Consider the following 15909-nt stretch of genomic DNA (forward strand, 5'->3'; position numbering starts at 1 on the left):
CAACATATGGGGTGCGTCTCACTTCTCTTATTTTTCATTTCCTCGCTCCTCGGGCTCGGTATCACCGGAAGTTGATTTGTCTGCGCCATCTTGAGTACCGTCCCAGTGGCCTTATTTTTGCTGGACGATCAAGGATCGAGGAGTGGTAATGGAGGAGCGATAATCGATGAACTACCAGACCATCCTCTGGTGAAATCCTCAGACACACCCCCTTACTGTGTATCGCTCACTGATTGGACGATGCAGCGCATGCACTGATCTGGCTGCTGTCAGACGATCAGCTGTGCAGCGTCATCACAAACGGACGTCGCTTCACGTGACGCTCCGGAGGAAACGACGTCCCATTGCTCTTAAAACTAATTTCCCTGCTTCTCGTGGTTTCCTTGCGTCTCTCCATGCTTCCCTGGTGGGAGGGACTAGTCGCAGGGAAACGACGCAAGTGAGGGACGCAAGGAATCCATTTAACCCAAGTGAGATGCAGCTATGGTTCATGATCTGTAGGAGTTATACAAACTCAGAAATCAAAGTTGCATTGCATTTTATTCCCAAAGTAGAATTTAAACTTTTTTCCATTTTACAGGGTTTGATTGTAAAAATCAAAGGGGTCAAATTGTGTGTTTCTGATACAACCGTACAAGGACAATGGTATCATTCTTGATTCAGCAGCTCTCATAATACGACACTTATTAGTTTTCATCGTTTGCACTCGGTGGTACTCGTTTTCGCCATATTACTCAAAGACTAAGGCTTTATATGCTATTTCTCTGAGCACAATGAGTCAAGAATTTTCCTCTTTACTCTGACCCTTTTAAAGAGTGAATTGAAGAGTGTTATCTAAGCCTTAGCACTCATCCAGTCAGAACGCTCTTGTCTTAAGGTCAATCTTTTAAAAAGGAGAAAAAAAAACATTCTTCTGTTTATTGAGCAAAGGCTGTCCTTGGTCAAACCTTTCAGGCGGAGATAAGTGCTAACAGAACTGAGGTAGGGGGAGATGTGGAGATTTCTATTGACTGACTAAAATTGGACGGCCTCAAACAAAGTTTCATGCCAAAGTTTTTCGAGGTAGAGTTCCAGGGCTATGCAGCGTGGATTTTCAGCCGTGCCGTGGATAAAGCTTTTAAATGCTATTGACTCTTTGTAGGCTCTCACCAAGATGTTCTGAAATATTTAAATGATCACTGGGAGTTTGTGGCCAGGGATAAAAGGATGGAGTGAGAGGAGAGAAGTTTTTTATGTCAGCCTCTAAAAATCCCTGAATTAATAGGCACGAGATAATTAGAGAATAATGTGCAATAACATCGTCCCCGAGCTCTCAAGTCTTGGGTGGTTCAGGCACTGCATGCTGGTAAGAAGTAATTCATGTGTCCAGTAACGCTAAAAAGCGCTAATTCAGGAATACATTAGGAGTTTTACTTTTAATGCAATCTTAATTAGTTTCAAAGGAGAATTGTAAGATGGGAGCATCCGCCATCTGGGGCTAGACTCACCACTGAGGTCAGAGAGGTCATGGTCTCTGCTGTTTGGGGGAATTGGTGGTTTTTATTAACCTTACATTTTGTAATTACATATAAAATACAAACGATGGAACTAAATACCAATGCCACCAATATAAATATTAATGTGCCTATGAGCAATATTACCATATCAACAATAAATCACATTACTTCCTATGCACAAGGAATAATTTATCACAAAGACTGAAACCCCATATCTATAGTTTTTTCATTACTACCTAGAATTTTTACTTTTTAAAAACGTATTAGTGCTGTTTCTGTCTATCACCAAACAGCTAGCAGTCAAAGTTAGCGAGTAGCTTGAGCATTTAAATGCTAATAACCTAAACATGTCCCTCAGTAGTTGGTAGAGATTAAAACATAACTTAATTGATTACTAAAGTTGCTCTGTATCTGCTGGATGTATAGTTTGCTTATACCTCCAAAGGGATAATATGTCTGTGTTGTGTTTACAGCTTGCTTTGCCGCCCCCAAGTGACCAATACGTTTTTTTTTAATTAGCGGAAAAAACCTGGTTGCGTCATATTATCCAAACATTATTCTTTTCAACCTATGCTAAAATATCTGACATATTTCTTCATTGCAATATGGCAGTTATTCATGCAAGTAAAAACCTGGCATTTATTTTTATTTTCAGTGAAATCACAATGTTGGATTTTAAATATATTGCTCTCAAAAAGTTAACTTAAAAACCAAATATCTTTTCTGTAGATATGAAAATGTACTTTCCCAAAAGTCAAATTGTTGTGAAACTCATCAAAGACAGCTCATCATGTTTCCATAGTTACCAAGGTCAAAGCTCCATGTGGTCCAACACAGCTGTCGTTTAAATGAGGCCTGGTGACAGTTGGTGGAGATTTCACCACTGAAGCTGGTGTCTTTTCTTCTTTCCCCACCAGTAAGTATTCATAGTCACCATTCCCTTGCTGCTTTCTTTCATCTCTTCTCCTTTTCTTCTCCGTATTCCTCTCTCTCTCTCTCTCTGTCTCTCACTCTCTTCCTGTTTCTCTCTCTCTCTGTGGGTGTGTGTCCCTTTAGGGTGTCTGCTGCGGTTGAGATAAGAAGCGAGTGTAGGACACAGGGGGATGGTGTTCACAGAGGCTAGGTGATCTTATCTCCTCTCCCTCCCTCCTGCCTCTCTTACAGAGCATCCCTCGCTCTTCTTATTTTTCCTCTCCGCTGTTTTCCTCCCCCGTCTTTCTTTTTGCTCCCTTGCCCTTCTTTCTCTCTTCCCCCATCTCTCTTCTCTCCTCCCGTCTCACACACACATTCTCTTAGATCCCCTCTGCGCTGCTGTTGATTTGAATTTGAAGTGATGGGAAACTAAATTGGCAGCATTGACAGCAGAAACAAACAGCTTATCTCTCTCTCCTGGGCCAATATGGGTCTTAGTCAGATACCAGAGCCGCTGCCAGCATCTGACTTGTGACAATGATGATAAATTGAACGTTTGTTGACTGTCACTTTTCATGTGTGTGTATGTGAGTGTGTGTGATTGCCCCATATACACGTGTGTGTATACACTAAGAGGTGGAGGATAAATAAATAGAAGTACAACACTCAAGCAGAACTTTGAGATACTTTACTTTTTACTTTTTGTTTTTAGTTGTACTACCTTTTACTTCAACTATACTTTGACGTATTTTGCAAACTATAGTTTCTCGGAGTATGGATTGTGATGCATTGTGATGCATTGCTATATATTGCCATGGGATCCATTATTTAAAACAAAAATGAAACTGGGTAAAATAAATATGTGTAAAGTTAGTAGAAAACGTCATCCAGGAGAAAATAGAGAGATGTGTAACAAATCATTTGTACTGTGACTTGCTTCTCGGGGCCTGTACCAAAAAGACCAACCAATCGTTTTTATTTGTTGCATTTCAAAGGCAGTTCATAACCTGTAGTTTTTCCTCGTCTCTTGATAGGCGGATCACAAACCAACTTTAAAGGCACAATGCCACCTACTGTATTGGGATGTAGATGCTGTGCTTTTCAAGTCAGTTCAAACAATTAGGCTTTGTATTGCCAATATATGTATCGGTAAAGATTTCAACATGGGGATAATAGATTATAATATAATTGTCCCATCAATATATATTGTGCTACGTCAGAATCCCTGGATTGACCTTTCCCACAGGAAATAAAGAGTTAGAATAATCTCAATATAAACTACATTAACATTAAATGCTGGTAGTGCATTAGGAGTAATCAAATATATTATAACATTGACAGAAATGGTTTTACATAGTGACATTGTATTGCCAGATCTGAATACTTCCTATAATACTGAATACCGGATACTATGGGTGCCCGCGCTCCAAACATGCGAGATTGTGAGGCGTGTGAATCAGAGGCATGCGCGTGTTTCCAGTGGGACCGCGCCGACATGTAGCGTTAACACGACAGGCCCGGAGAGGACGAGGAGGAAGCCAAGCTGTCAGCGGCCAGCTCCCACTCCGCCTAATGAGAGAGAGGCCCGTTAATTAAAAACACCAACAGGCGGAGCTCCCCAGTGTCCCGGCATCAGGACGACCCGGGGTTAAAGACGCGTAGCCGAGAGGATGGGAGCCATGCTGCGTCTACATACACTGTGTGGTGCTGCCCTCAACAATAAATAGCCCCCAGTATGCAAAAAGAACAAAGCGACACACAACGAGCTATAAGAGGAAGGGGCTTTATTTAAACTGCACTGCGTTTGTGTTTCTTTGGGGGGGGGGGGGTTCTGTGATAATCATCTGCTCAGCCCTTGATGTTCTCAGACAAACTGTGATTCGTTTGTTGTATGGCAGCAGGGAACAGTTTGTCAACGTCTGCATGATGACTTCTGTGATCCACCAAATGGAAAATGAAAAAAAGTTGACCCAAAAGCCATTGCGTCAATATGTTTTATGTTCAGCTGTAATATTTATGTCGACCTCGTTGTTCACTTAAAACACCCTTCAAATGCTCCGTATGTCTGCATATAAAATCACAGTGGAGGATCTTTTTTTCTTTCACTAAATTTAACTTAGGCTAATTCAATTTAAATGATTTTTTTGAACAGCTGCATGCACAGCGAATATTTGCCTCAAATTGAATTGTGTCACTGCAGCCTATTGTGCAATTGTCTTCGTAAGTGTTTTATTAAACTGTCAAGCACATTAATCATTAGCCTTGATCTGCAGATTGACAGGTTGTCAGCTCTCCGACAGTGGCGCGCGCCTCGCTGTCAACAGGGGGTGGCGAGGGAACGGCTTACACGTTCCCCACGGTTTCTTCTTCTTCATCCTTGCCTCCTGCGTCTCCATCTTCCTTCCACCCCCACATGTCAGCCCAGGTGCTAACAGAACCGAGGATTGTGGGTAGTTTTGGAAAATATGGAGCAGAGAGATGGAGAAATGAAGGGTAGAGGGGGGTGAGAGAGAGAAGCTGTCAAGGAAATGTCTATCCCTGTCACAGCAGCCAGAAGAGTGCGATGGACAAATGGATAACTGCTATTTCAGACTGCCAGGGAAGAAGTTCACTTTGATTTGATGTGTTTTGTGGGCAGAATGGCGCTCATGCAACAGAATCGTCCCATCTCCGAAGCCGCACATTTTTTTTGTCTCACTTTAATGTCTTTTTAGTTTTTTTGTTGAATGGATTGTATTTCTGTACAGAGGATGGTTCTGGACACACACAAACTCAAGCGAATTCCCAGTGCGGCCATGTAGACAGAGTTTCAGTGCAATGGCTGCAGGCGTGTGTGTGTGACTGTGTGTGACTGTGTGTGTGTGTGTGTGTGTGTGTGTGTGTGTGTGTGTGTGTGTGTGTGTGCGTGTGCATGCGTGCGTGCGTGCGTGTGTGTGTGTGTGTGTGTGTGTGTGTGTGTGTGTGTGTGTGTGTGTGTGTGTGTGTGTGTGTGTGACTGTGTGTGTGTGACTGTGTGTGTGTGTGTGTGTGTGTGTGTGTGTGTGTGTGTGTGTGTGTGTGTGTTGTTTTTGGATATTCTCTGATGATTGGTGCAGCCCCCTCCCCTGTCTACCTCTCCTTCTCTGTCCCCACTTCACATAAAATAATCATCTCTCTCTTGCTGTATTTCAGGCTGTGCCTTCCTCACCTACTGTGCCAGAGAGTCGGCCCTGAAAGCCCAGAATGCATTGCACGAGCAGAAGACCCTGCCTGGGGTAAGTCACACACACAAAGAACGCCATGTCGACCCAGAAGCAACATTTTTTGTTAAACTAAACACATCTTAAATTCCCTCCCGCACACCCAAACACAGATGCTCATTTTTAACATATAATGCCGTATACTCATTTGGAATCAAAGGGGACTGACTGTCTTCGCCATGCTTGTCATGTTCTGTTTATCACTGGCTGTGCACCAGACATGAGCACAGCCCTCCTTTCTCTTAAATATCTGTCCTCTCCCTCAGCCGCTACCCCCCACCCCCCTTCCTTTCCCTGCCTCCCGCTCTCTTCACTTTGACAGTCACACACACAAACCCATAGGGAGAAACCACACACAGCATCGCATCATAGGCATACTATTTATAGTCCTTCCTCCAGTTTGTATAAATGAGTGTGTGCCTCTCCGTGTGTGCGTGCGCATGCATCCGCGTGTGTGGGAGATGGATGGAGATGGATGAAAAGCGGTTGAGCGGGTGGATGTAGGCTATTTTGTGCATTTATGTGCACGCTCGGCAACATGAGTGTGAATCATGGATGTAGCCTACATCACGACAGCATATCTTCACAACAGATGTTCACATGCTGTGGATGTTACCACTCACATGTACAATGCAGCGGGAACCAACGCATGTGTCGTTTTGCTGCCCAAATCATATCACTGTGTGCTAGTATGAGGGATATTTGCCATTGTTGTAAAATAATAGATATCTAATTGTTTATGTGTGTGTGTGAGTCTCTGTATGTGTGGATGAGGGATTATATGCATTGCGAGCATTTTCTTTCATACAAACATGATCTAATTATTACATATTTGTGAGCGTGTCCATGCGTGTGTCTAATACATTTCATTTAGTATATGCATGCACTTGAATGCATTTGCATCCACATTCCTGTGTGTGTGCACGCTCGTTGGCGTGCACGCCCACCTGCGCATGTGTGCGTATGTGTGCGTCTTAGGAAGTTTTGATGCGTCTCTGTCAGGCCTGGCTCGGTTTGCTCTGTTCGTTTTTAATGACGCCTCCAGGGAAGCTGACAGTCGCCGTGTTGAGCGCACAGCCTTTGATGTGAGTGATTATGACATCACAGACGTGCAGCCGAGAAGAGCGGAGGAGTGGGGATCCGTGCTCTCAGTTTTTTCGTTCACTTCCCAGTGGCATATTATTCAGAAAGAAAGAGGGAGGGAGAGACAGAGGCACGCGGAGTGAGAGGAGGAGAGATTAAATATTTGGCCAAAACCAGAATGCGATTTTGTGTTCACTCAGAATGTGCTGCCGATTCATGTTTTTGCCTTTGTTGCTATTGTTTGACACAGACATAGAGATATGGGCAGAAAAAACATCCTCTTTTAAGCATTCAGTCTTTACATCTTTAAGGCAAAGAGACTGCTTTTGCTTCACACACTACATAGAAATGCATCAACAACGTTCAATCAGTCACTTGCGATCAACATTGCTTTAGAAGGAAATGCTAATTGACTTTGCCTTTGCCAGGGAAGGACAGTCTCAGGTTTGCATTTGATCGATGCTGAGCGTTAAGTAAACAAAGGTAATGCCACAGGACAGACCTAGATGCTCAACAAACCCTGAAGCAGAGCGTTCAGAGGCAGACCAGGAGACTGTCTTTTGTTGCTGGTGGAAGTAAAGCCAGCAAAACAGAATAGATGAGTTCATTAGAAACAGAGCGAGGACTTGGCCCTGGGAAAGGCAGTGGAACGTTTTATACTGTAACACACTACCTTCTCTCCCTCCTTCCATCCTCTATCAACCCCCCACTCACAGGCCAACACAACCAAACCCAAATGAAATCCCCTTTTTCCCTGAAAGCCTCTTTCCCCTTCACTTCTAGTCCTGACGTGCCCCTTCACTTCTAGTCCCGACGTGCTTTTTATCGTTGAAGTTGCTCCCCAACCCTTACATTTAAAAAGTTTTCTGCCCTCTTTCTTCTTTCGCTGCCAGGTGAGCTGAGAGAAGAGGGGATTTGGCTTCCTAGAGGAAATGCCCTGTAAGCATGGCTGTAGGCTGTTGGTGTAGCTCAGACAAAGTACTTTGTACTGGTGTGTGTGCGTGTTTAGTTATGTGTGTGTGTGTGTGTGTGTGTGTGTGTGTGTGTGTGTGTGTGTGTGTGTGTGTGTGTGTGTGTGTGTGTGTGTGTGTGTGTGTGTGTGTGTGTGTGTGTGTGTGTGTGTGTGTGTGTGTGTGTGTGTGTGTGTGTGTGTGTGTGTGTGTGTGTGTGTGTGTGTGTGTGTGTGTGTGTGTGTGTGTGTGTGTGAGCAGGTGCAGCGTCTGGAGAGACTTTGGGTAAACAAGCGACAAGCAAAAAATATTGACGTTAAACTGACACTGACATTGAACTATTCGTGAAAGCTGAATAATTGTTTTCACAGCCCTCATTCCATTATAGAGCAAACTACAGGTACACAGGATTATGCTGATGGAGAAGAAGTTTCCGCTAACGTAATTAAATCAACTCCACTGACACAGAAAACATTGCATTGTTTGAGGACATTGGGGAGGTACGATTAAATTATAAAAAAAACACAGCTAATTCCCTAGAACCATGGATTGATTGTTGTAAAAGACCACCCGAGCACAAGTCAAGAAGCCCAGGGGAGCAGGGAGCCACAAAGCCAGTGCAAATATATATATATTATATACTATCCAAAAGTAAAGAAATAGTTCAGTAAAAAAGGTATGGATGTCCCAAACACAACACTTTTGCCCCGATCCCAATCAGAGTCTTTTAATGGTGAATATCTGCATATCAGATTTTTTTAATTATATTTGTGTTTATTTCTCCAGCATATTAAAGCTTCACATATTTTTTTAGAAATTGTGAGCCTTCATGGAAATGATAAAAAATTAAATGAATTCTACCTCGGGTTTACTTTGATGTCACTGTAATATTTAAAATATCAAGTAAAACCTTTTTATAACTCCAGCATGAAAAACATGGAGCTACAGTGTCAACCAAATGCAACTTTAAACCTATGACGCCATACAATATAAATCATTGATCTATTCCTTGAAATACACACAATTGTGAAAAACAAGCCACTATAGAGACAGTTCTGACCTGTTTAAAGTTCAGTTGTAGTTGAACTACCCAGCTATTGAGCAAATAAATGGAGAAGAGTTTTTTTGTTGGAGAGAGTGGCTTGGGTCAGGCCTAAAATGGGGCGCGTCCCAAACGCCCGGCTCTGGCTGACATATTCGTGATCCCGCGCTCCAGTTTCAGACTCGTACTACAACAAGAGGCATTAAAAAAGCCACTATTGATTCTGGCAAAAGTCCTCTCGAGTGGGAGAGTGTGTGTGTGATTGTGTGCGTACTGTATGTGCGGGGCACAGGGTGGAGTTGCAGAGCTCCAGCTAGTGCAATGTGTGTAGAAACCACATGATACAAATACCCACCGCCAAACCCCCCCTCACACATAAATATTCTCACACGCATGAAAAGAAAAAAGAAAAGGAAAACAGATCTGGCATCCACTCAAACACACTGGGAGATTTACAGTGCCTCAGCATATGCCCCCACACGGTGTAAAAAAAGAGCATGCCCTCCTGGTTTATAGCAACGTGTTCAAACTTAAAATAATGCATAGAAGTACACACCAGCATCCACAGGTACAAAACACACCACTGATACTCACAACACATGCATCCACACTCCAAACCCCTCTCTTGTAACAGCGATACAACACTCCTCGTAAACACATCCATTCAACAACATGATACTCTGATACTCACTGAAAGAAAGGGAGAGAGAGGGGAGAGAAATGGGGAGAAAGTAAAAGAGGGAACAGGAGAGGGAGAGAGAAATACGGCGTCGATTGACTCGCACTGTAATAGTGAGCCAGATGAGAAAATATAGAACACTGTGAATCAATGCGTCATTTCAAGAGCGCTTCCACACACACACACACACACACACACACACACACACACACACACACACACACACACACACACACACACACACACACACACACACACACGCACACACGCACACACACACACACACGCACACACGCACACACATCTATAATGGAGCACATATACACACAGATTTTTCAGCCCGGGGGCAAACAAACAACAGAAAAGACGGAAAGCAAATGAATAGCAGGAGGGAGAGAAGAGGAAGGGGTTGATGAAGGCCGGGTGGAGAGAGTGGGTGGATGGAGGGAGTGGGAGGAGAGGTATAGACGAGGTGCCTCCATACCGACTGATTTGTGTCTGTTTCTTTTTCACCCCCCCCCCCCTCCCTCCATCTTTCAGTTGAGATAATGCCAGGCCAAGAAATCTATGGCATTGATTGGCTGCTGCGACCCAGTTTCATGGCAGCTTTTTCTCTATAAGTCGCCCTCACTTGGTCAATAACTGCCAGGCTCCACAGGTGAAGTGGGTGAAGGGGTGTTTGGGAAAGGGCGGGGTCGGTGGTCCTCCATGATGATTAGTTCCCCCAAAGCATGCACGAGTACAGTAGCTCACGCCTTCTTGTAGATTTAGATTAGTGTTGCAGTGGGCAGGAGGAATAGCTGCACGTCCACATGAATAATGCTGCGGGCCTGGAGCTAAAACACCGCCTCCTTCTCCCCAAGCCATCACCTCATCAACTATAGTAATCACCCTTATCCGAAAGAAAACCGGTCGCCACATAATGCGCACCAATTATTGGATCTGCTGTCATTGACAGAATCATCCAGTAATGCACAAGCAAATGTTAGCTCAAAACGACGCACAGCATCAATATGGATATTTGCTTCACAAAATAATAGATTTCTGTAAACTCATAGACCTAATGAGCAACATATTCCAGTCTGACTATCAATGCAGAGAAAAAGCAGCAGGCACTGGCAGTAGTGAGTGTAACAAAAGGCTAAACAGTATCCAGTGCCCGCCCAAAGCAAAGCTTTTAAGTGAGGCAGTGTGCAGCCTGAATCTGGCAGGTCATGAGCCTGCAATAAAAATTCAAATGAGTCTCTCCAACAGACAGTACAAAGGCAAAAAGACTTCCTGAAAGTATTGTTTGTCATAAAGTCAGAGTTAAACACAGATTCTACTTTTTCTCGGTAAACAAATCAAAGTTAATTAAATGTTCTAACAGCCCACTGAGAGTCCCTATAGCAGGCCTATTCAACTGGCGGCCCGCGGGCCAGATGCGGCCCAGAACCAACTCCCGAGTGGCCCAGCCTCCCGTAGCCAAATTCCTACACTAGTACAGACCATGAACGCAACACTCCGCGTTGCATAGAAACCACCAAACCACAACGCAGCACGTTTTTTGAAAGTGCATCTAGTGGTGCTAGTAACGGTGGTCCTATGATAGCAACTCTAAAACATGTCTCTCTCAACTCTGAAGCGTAAACAGAGACAAAACGGTCATTGATCTTGTGGAGCAGATCCAAGTCAAGCTGGACCTTTTCGCGACCGACTTGAGCACGGGTCGGATGCTGCATTTTCCGACGCTCCCCAAACACATCACATCTCCGGCACAAATCACGGATGTGATGACAGATTTCATTGCGAGGTTGAAAGAGAACTTTGCCGGTCGATTGGATGGACTTGCTCTGCCCACAGAGGTGATGGGCTTTGCCAGAGACCCCTTCACTGTTGCAATAGAGGGGGACGCATCAACCAGAGCAAAGGAAGTGGTCCCCTGCATCGACAAGGGGAAATATACACTGGAACTTATTGACATGCAGCGCACTAACGGGCCAGCGAAGTTTTGGAGTGATGTCAAAAAACGGCAGTTCCCTAACGTTCAGAAAGTAGCAATCTGTGTGCTCGGTATGTTTGGATCAACATACAAATGTGAATCAAGCTTTTCACACATGAACTCAATCAAAAGTAGCACTCGCTGCTCCCTGACTGACAGCACTTTTCACCAATGTCTTAGGATTGCATTGATATCCTATGAGCCAAAAATCACTGCTCTTGTTCAAAACAAAAAATGTCCCTTCTCCCATTGAGAAAGTCAGCGATGACAAATCACAAATGAGGTGATAGTAAGCACCTAGTTTACTATAGTAGACGTGTAGTGTAGTTTTCATTCATATAGTTAACCGTATCCCTTGTTATATGTTTGTGCACTGAAGGGTAACTTGACAGTTCTTTCTGTATTCATTTAAATGCACTTTGTAATGTGTCTGGGTCAAATGTGACCAAAACGTATGATTTTTTTGTTATTACTTGAAAAGTGAAAAAATAGTATTGCTACAGTACTACCTCTTTGTGTTGCATTGCTCTTTACCTGTTTTTTTTGTATGTCAGGAAATGTATTAAGACTGCTATTATTGTATTCAGTAAATGCACTTTGTGATGTGCCTGGTTCAAAGAAAATAACCTGAATATTTGACTTCTAAAGCAAACAAATGTAATGCTACAACTGTGCACTTTTTTTTCAGATTCTGTTAAATTAATGCTAATTTGTTGTGTTTTTATGCACTTTTTGACCTACCTTTGTTAGATGAACAATGAATAAAAATTGCATGTTTTTCATCGCAGTAATATGTGTTTGTTTAAAATGTGTCACTACCCGCTTTTTACAGGCCGCTGAATGTCTGGCCCAGCTGAATTTTGTAGTTATAAAATCTGGCCCAACTGAATGTGTAGTTGAATAGCCCTGCCCTATAGGTTTTATTAGATCACATGCACTATATGGTCTCGCCTACAAGTTTTCCTTTTGATTGAGACTGATCTTTGTGGTTTGGGTTAGGCCCATTAGATTCATTTAATTCTACAACAATAGGATCCCAACTTTGTTAATTGCTAATATCATCATGGAAAAACTTGACTGGCATGAACAGAACCCTAACCTCATCTTAACACCTTTGCCAATGTCAAACTTCAAGGGCCACTTTCACTAATGCCATTCAGGCAGAACAAACTTATTACATGTTATTTGTTAGACGCTTTTATCCAAAGCGACTTACTGTGTACTCAATGCTGTGGACAATCCCCACAGGAGCAATTTGGGGTGAAGTGTCTCAGGGACACAACGACATGCTGAAAGCAGTGGGGTTTGAACTTGTGACCCTCTGATCCCAACACCAAGGCTCTATCCGATGCGCCACACGCCACCCCAAAAACAGATCAGAATAATGAAGGCAATGCAGCTGATTAAGGCCCATTGAATTGTGTTGGTTGATTGAATAATTGACACCCATCCTGCATGTATGCGTGGTCTGTCACTATAATCCCTAGGAAGTGCACGGTCGAACAGTATCTGAAACCCAAAAGCACAGATCCCAACATTCAAAAAGTACCTATTTTAAAGGTCCCATTTTTATAAGAGAAAGGCTCAAATTAGAAGTCAAACCATCATATTTGGGATGTGTTCAGGCACATACTTTGGGACATATAGTGCAGTTTTGGTAAAAAGCCCTTAAAGGGTGAAGCATGAATGGTGCCATAATTGTAACAAAGATCATTACAACACCATCTTTTGTCATATAAAGTCTGAATGCTGCTATTATCATTGGGCTCCGGGCCTGATGTTACAACCTCCCATTGCCAAGTGGAGTTTGAGCAGATTGTACAAACGAGAGAAATCATCTGTCTGGAGGCAGCACTTCACTTTAGTCCAATAATCCCACTAATTTCTGAAGTGGTGCATGCTACCCGCTGGGCCAAAGGACCGATGATCCATATGCGAAATGACGCACCTTTTTATACAATCGAGGCAAATCGAAGTGCACACAATGTCAGCAGTAGCAGTAACCCAGTTTTTAATCTTACCATTTTATCATTTTAAAGTAGAGTTAGGGGTTTTGGACAGCACTCCCCTGTGTAACTAACAAAACATGAGAGCAAAATGTCCCATTATCACTCTCCATTGGGACATGTGTCAAGTCAAGTCTTGTATTACAGCTTATTATCATTTTAAATACCAAATACTCTCTCCTTTTAAATACATTTATTACAGATTGCTACTGACAGAAATATGGAGATCTCAGCCAGCAGTCTTTAGAAAGTGTGATGTGCTTTCTGTAGGAATGGATTGAGCAGTCTGAGCAATTCAAAACACCTCTGGTAAGTGCCATTATTGGGTGATCCAAATGATTTTGTACTCGCTCTAAAAGCATGTCCCCATTTCAAATATTTCTGAGGTGCCATAGCTCTTTTCAGCATCTCAATCTATCGCTGGCTCAGGCTATTGTCACAGTCTGAAATCAACTTGTCCTTTCCTTGAGTTTGTATTGATCCAAAAAAAAAAAGCAAAGCCTTACAGCGCACCAGTGAGTCTTCATCCTCTCCAGCCCGCTCCACTGAGCATTTACAAGTGTTAATGTCACCACTGGCACTTTAGAACTCCTCCATGTACTCACCAGAATGGAAAGTGGCATAAAGAAAGTAATTTCCGGACACAGATGATTCACTTTAAGGTAAAAAATAAAGAAAGAAAGTTTCACTCAAACTTCTATGTGATGCCCACACCATTTTTTCAATGCATGATTGCGATTCTTCTAAAAAGCTGCACGTCAATATTGATATAAACCTGGCAGTGGCTAAGGCTGTCACAAGAGAGAGAGCCGGAGGATGGGCTGCTGCAGCTGGATTTATTCCTCAGAAAAAAAACGTTAATAGCATTTTAACCAGTGCGCTTCAGCCCTGGCCGTGCGTATATTACATAGATGTAAGTATCTCCATAAGCTGGTTGTGATAGTCGATCTGCCATTGTCAAAGTTTGAGCTCCTTCTGCTATATTGAGTCCGCTTGAATCCAGCTGCTTTGAAATATCCTGCCAGTTCAGAGATTTATTCCCGAATAGTTGTCTGTCATCACACTGCTGTATCTCCTTGTCTTTTCCTGCTCCTTAGCCCCCCCCCCCCCCCCCACAACGTACATTACTGTATGTCTTTCCACAACACTAAGTGCTATGAAGTATTTACTGTAGCCTCTTCAGTTAATTTACCTTGCACATTAAATGTCGAGGAACAGGGAACAGATAAGTCTTAACAATAAAGAGCAATAAATCCGTCACACTTATAACATAATGTATCTATTAGAGTGGTGTTTTATAGATCATCAGAGAATGTTATGGTCAATACTGCATACCTTCTCTTCTGTCTTCTGTCATCCTTTACGCGGCTTGACTACTTGGCTTTACTCCCTCAGTTGTCAGTGCGGGAAAAGGCTGAATCACATTCCTCATTCAGTGGATTCAATTTTTCCTCGGGCTTTACAGGACTCTGGCAGCTTTTATCGTGCAGCATGAAGCCCGCCATACTCTCATCTCTCTGTATTAGTCTTAAGGTCCTTCTATTAGCTTCACTCGACCAACTGCTGGTGTGAAATTAAAGTTCAGTGAGAATATTTGGCTTTAAGCCTTTTGGTTTAATTAGAAGTCTCTTCAAGATACTTTATTGAATCAATGAACATTAGGTATCCCTTTCGTTTCAACATGGCTTATATAGAATTTCCGAATAAAGAAGTTCTCAGGTTACAAACTCAGTGTACCTTTGCTTTCTAGAATTTAATAGTGTTGTATATGAAGAGCTACTTTGGTGTAGGGCTAGATAACAAATGAATTATTTCACAATGACTGCAGAACGGGAAAAATCACAAGCCCAGTTTGAACACGGGCCTTTATAATGAGAACAACTAAAAGAAAAAGTATTGTGTCAGTTCGAAGCTAAGGGCAATTATCATGCAGTGCTTGTTGTGATGTTTTCTCTGTCTGCTTTCATCACCATCCTTGCAGAAAATATTCAAGGACGGTAAAAGTGATTACAGAAAAGCTAACAGTGATTTCATTGATTTGTTGCTTATTATTGACAGTACTGAAACAGTTTTTAAACTAAAACCTACTGGTGAGCGATGCTGCAATATTAATATTGTTTTTCGTCTCAATAAAAGTTATTGTAGAGCGGAAAATAACCCCAACGCTTTCACAAAAAGATGTAGCTTCTCTGTGAATACCATTCTCTCGCTCAATGGTAATGCTCCACAAGAAACCAAAACCCCTTTTACTCTGTGACCTTCCCCACCTCACCTTCACTGTTGGAATATTTAATAAAGCAGTTTCAATTTCTTCGTTTGGCCATTTCATCCGATAAGTTCGAAAGAGTGGGAAGTGGCTCTCAGAAATCTTGTTCCATACCGCGCTGTAGCAGCTGGCGAGCCGGTAGCCGGCAGATGTGATAATGACACAACGCACCAGCTGAGGCCGGATAGCGGGCCACGACTCAGGCAGCTTTTAATAATTGATGGCAGCCAAAGCCCCGGATTGGCCAGTAATTGC

General features: G+C 42.8%; 1 protein-coding gene across 15 annotated transcripts in view; it reads left to right on the plus strand.

Annotated features, from left to right (window-relative positions):
• Positions 1 to 15909, plus strand: part of celf4 (CUGBP, Elav-like family member 4) — an 81238-nt gene that overhangs the window by 15823 nt on the left and 49506 nt on the right. For all 15 annotated transcript variants that reach the window (XM_079680156.1, XM_079680168.1, XM_079680164.1 and 12 more), the window contains exon 2: positions 5580 to 5662. In XM_079680156.1, coding sequence (XP_079536282.1) covers positions 5580 to 5662 — 83 coding nt within the window. The remainder of the gene's footprint in view (positions 1 to 5579; positions 5663 to 15909) is intronic.

Source organism: Notothenia rossii, assembly GCF_949606895.1.
Source record: "Notothenia rossii genome assembly, chromosome: 5".
Lineage (NCBI taxonomy): Eukaryota > Metazoa > Chordata > Actinopteri > Perciformes > Nototheniidae > Notothenia > Notothenia rossii.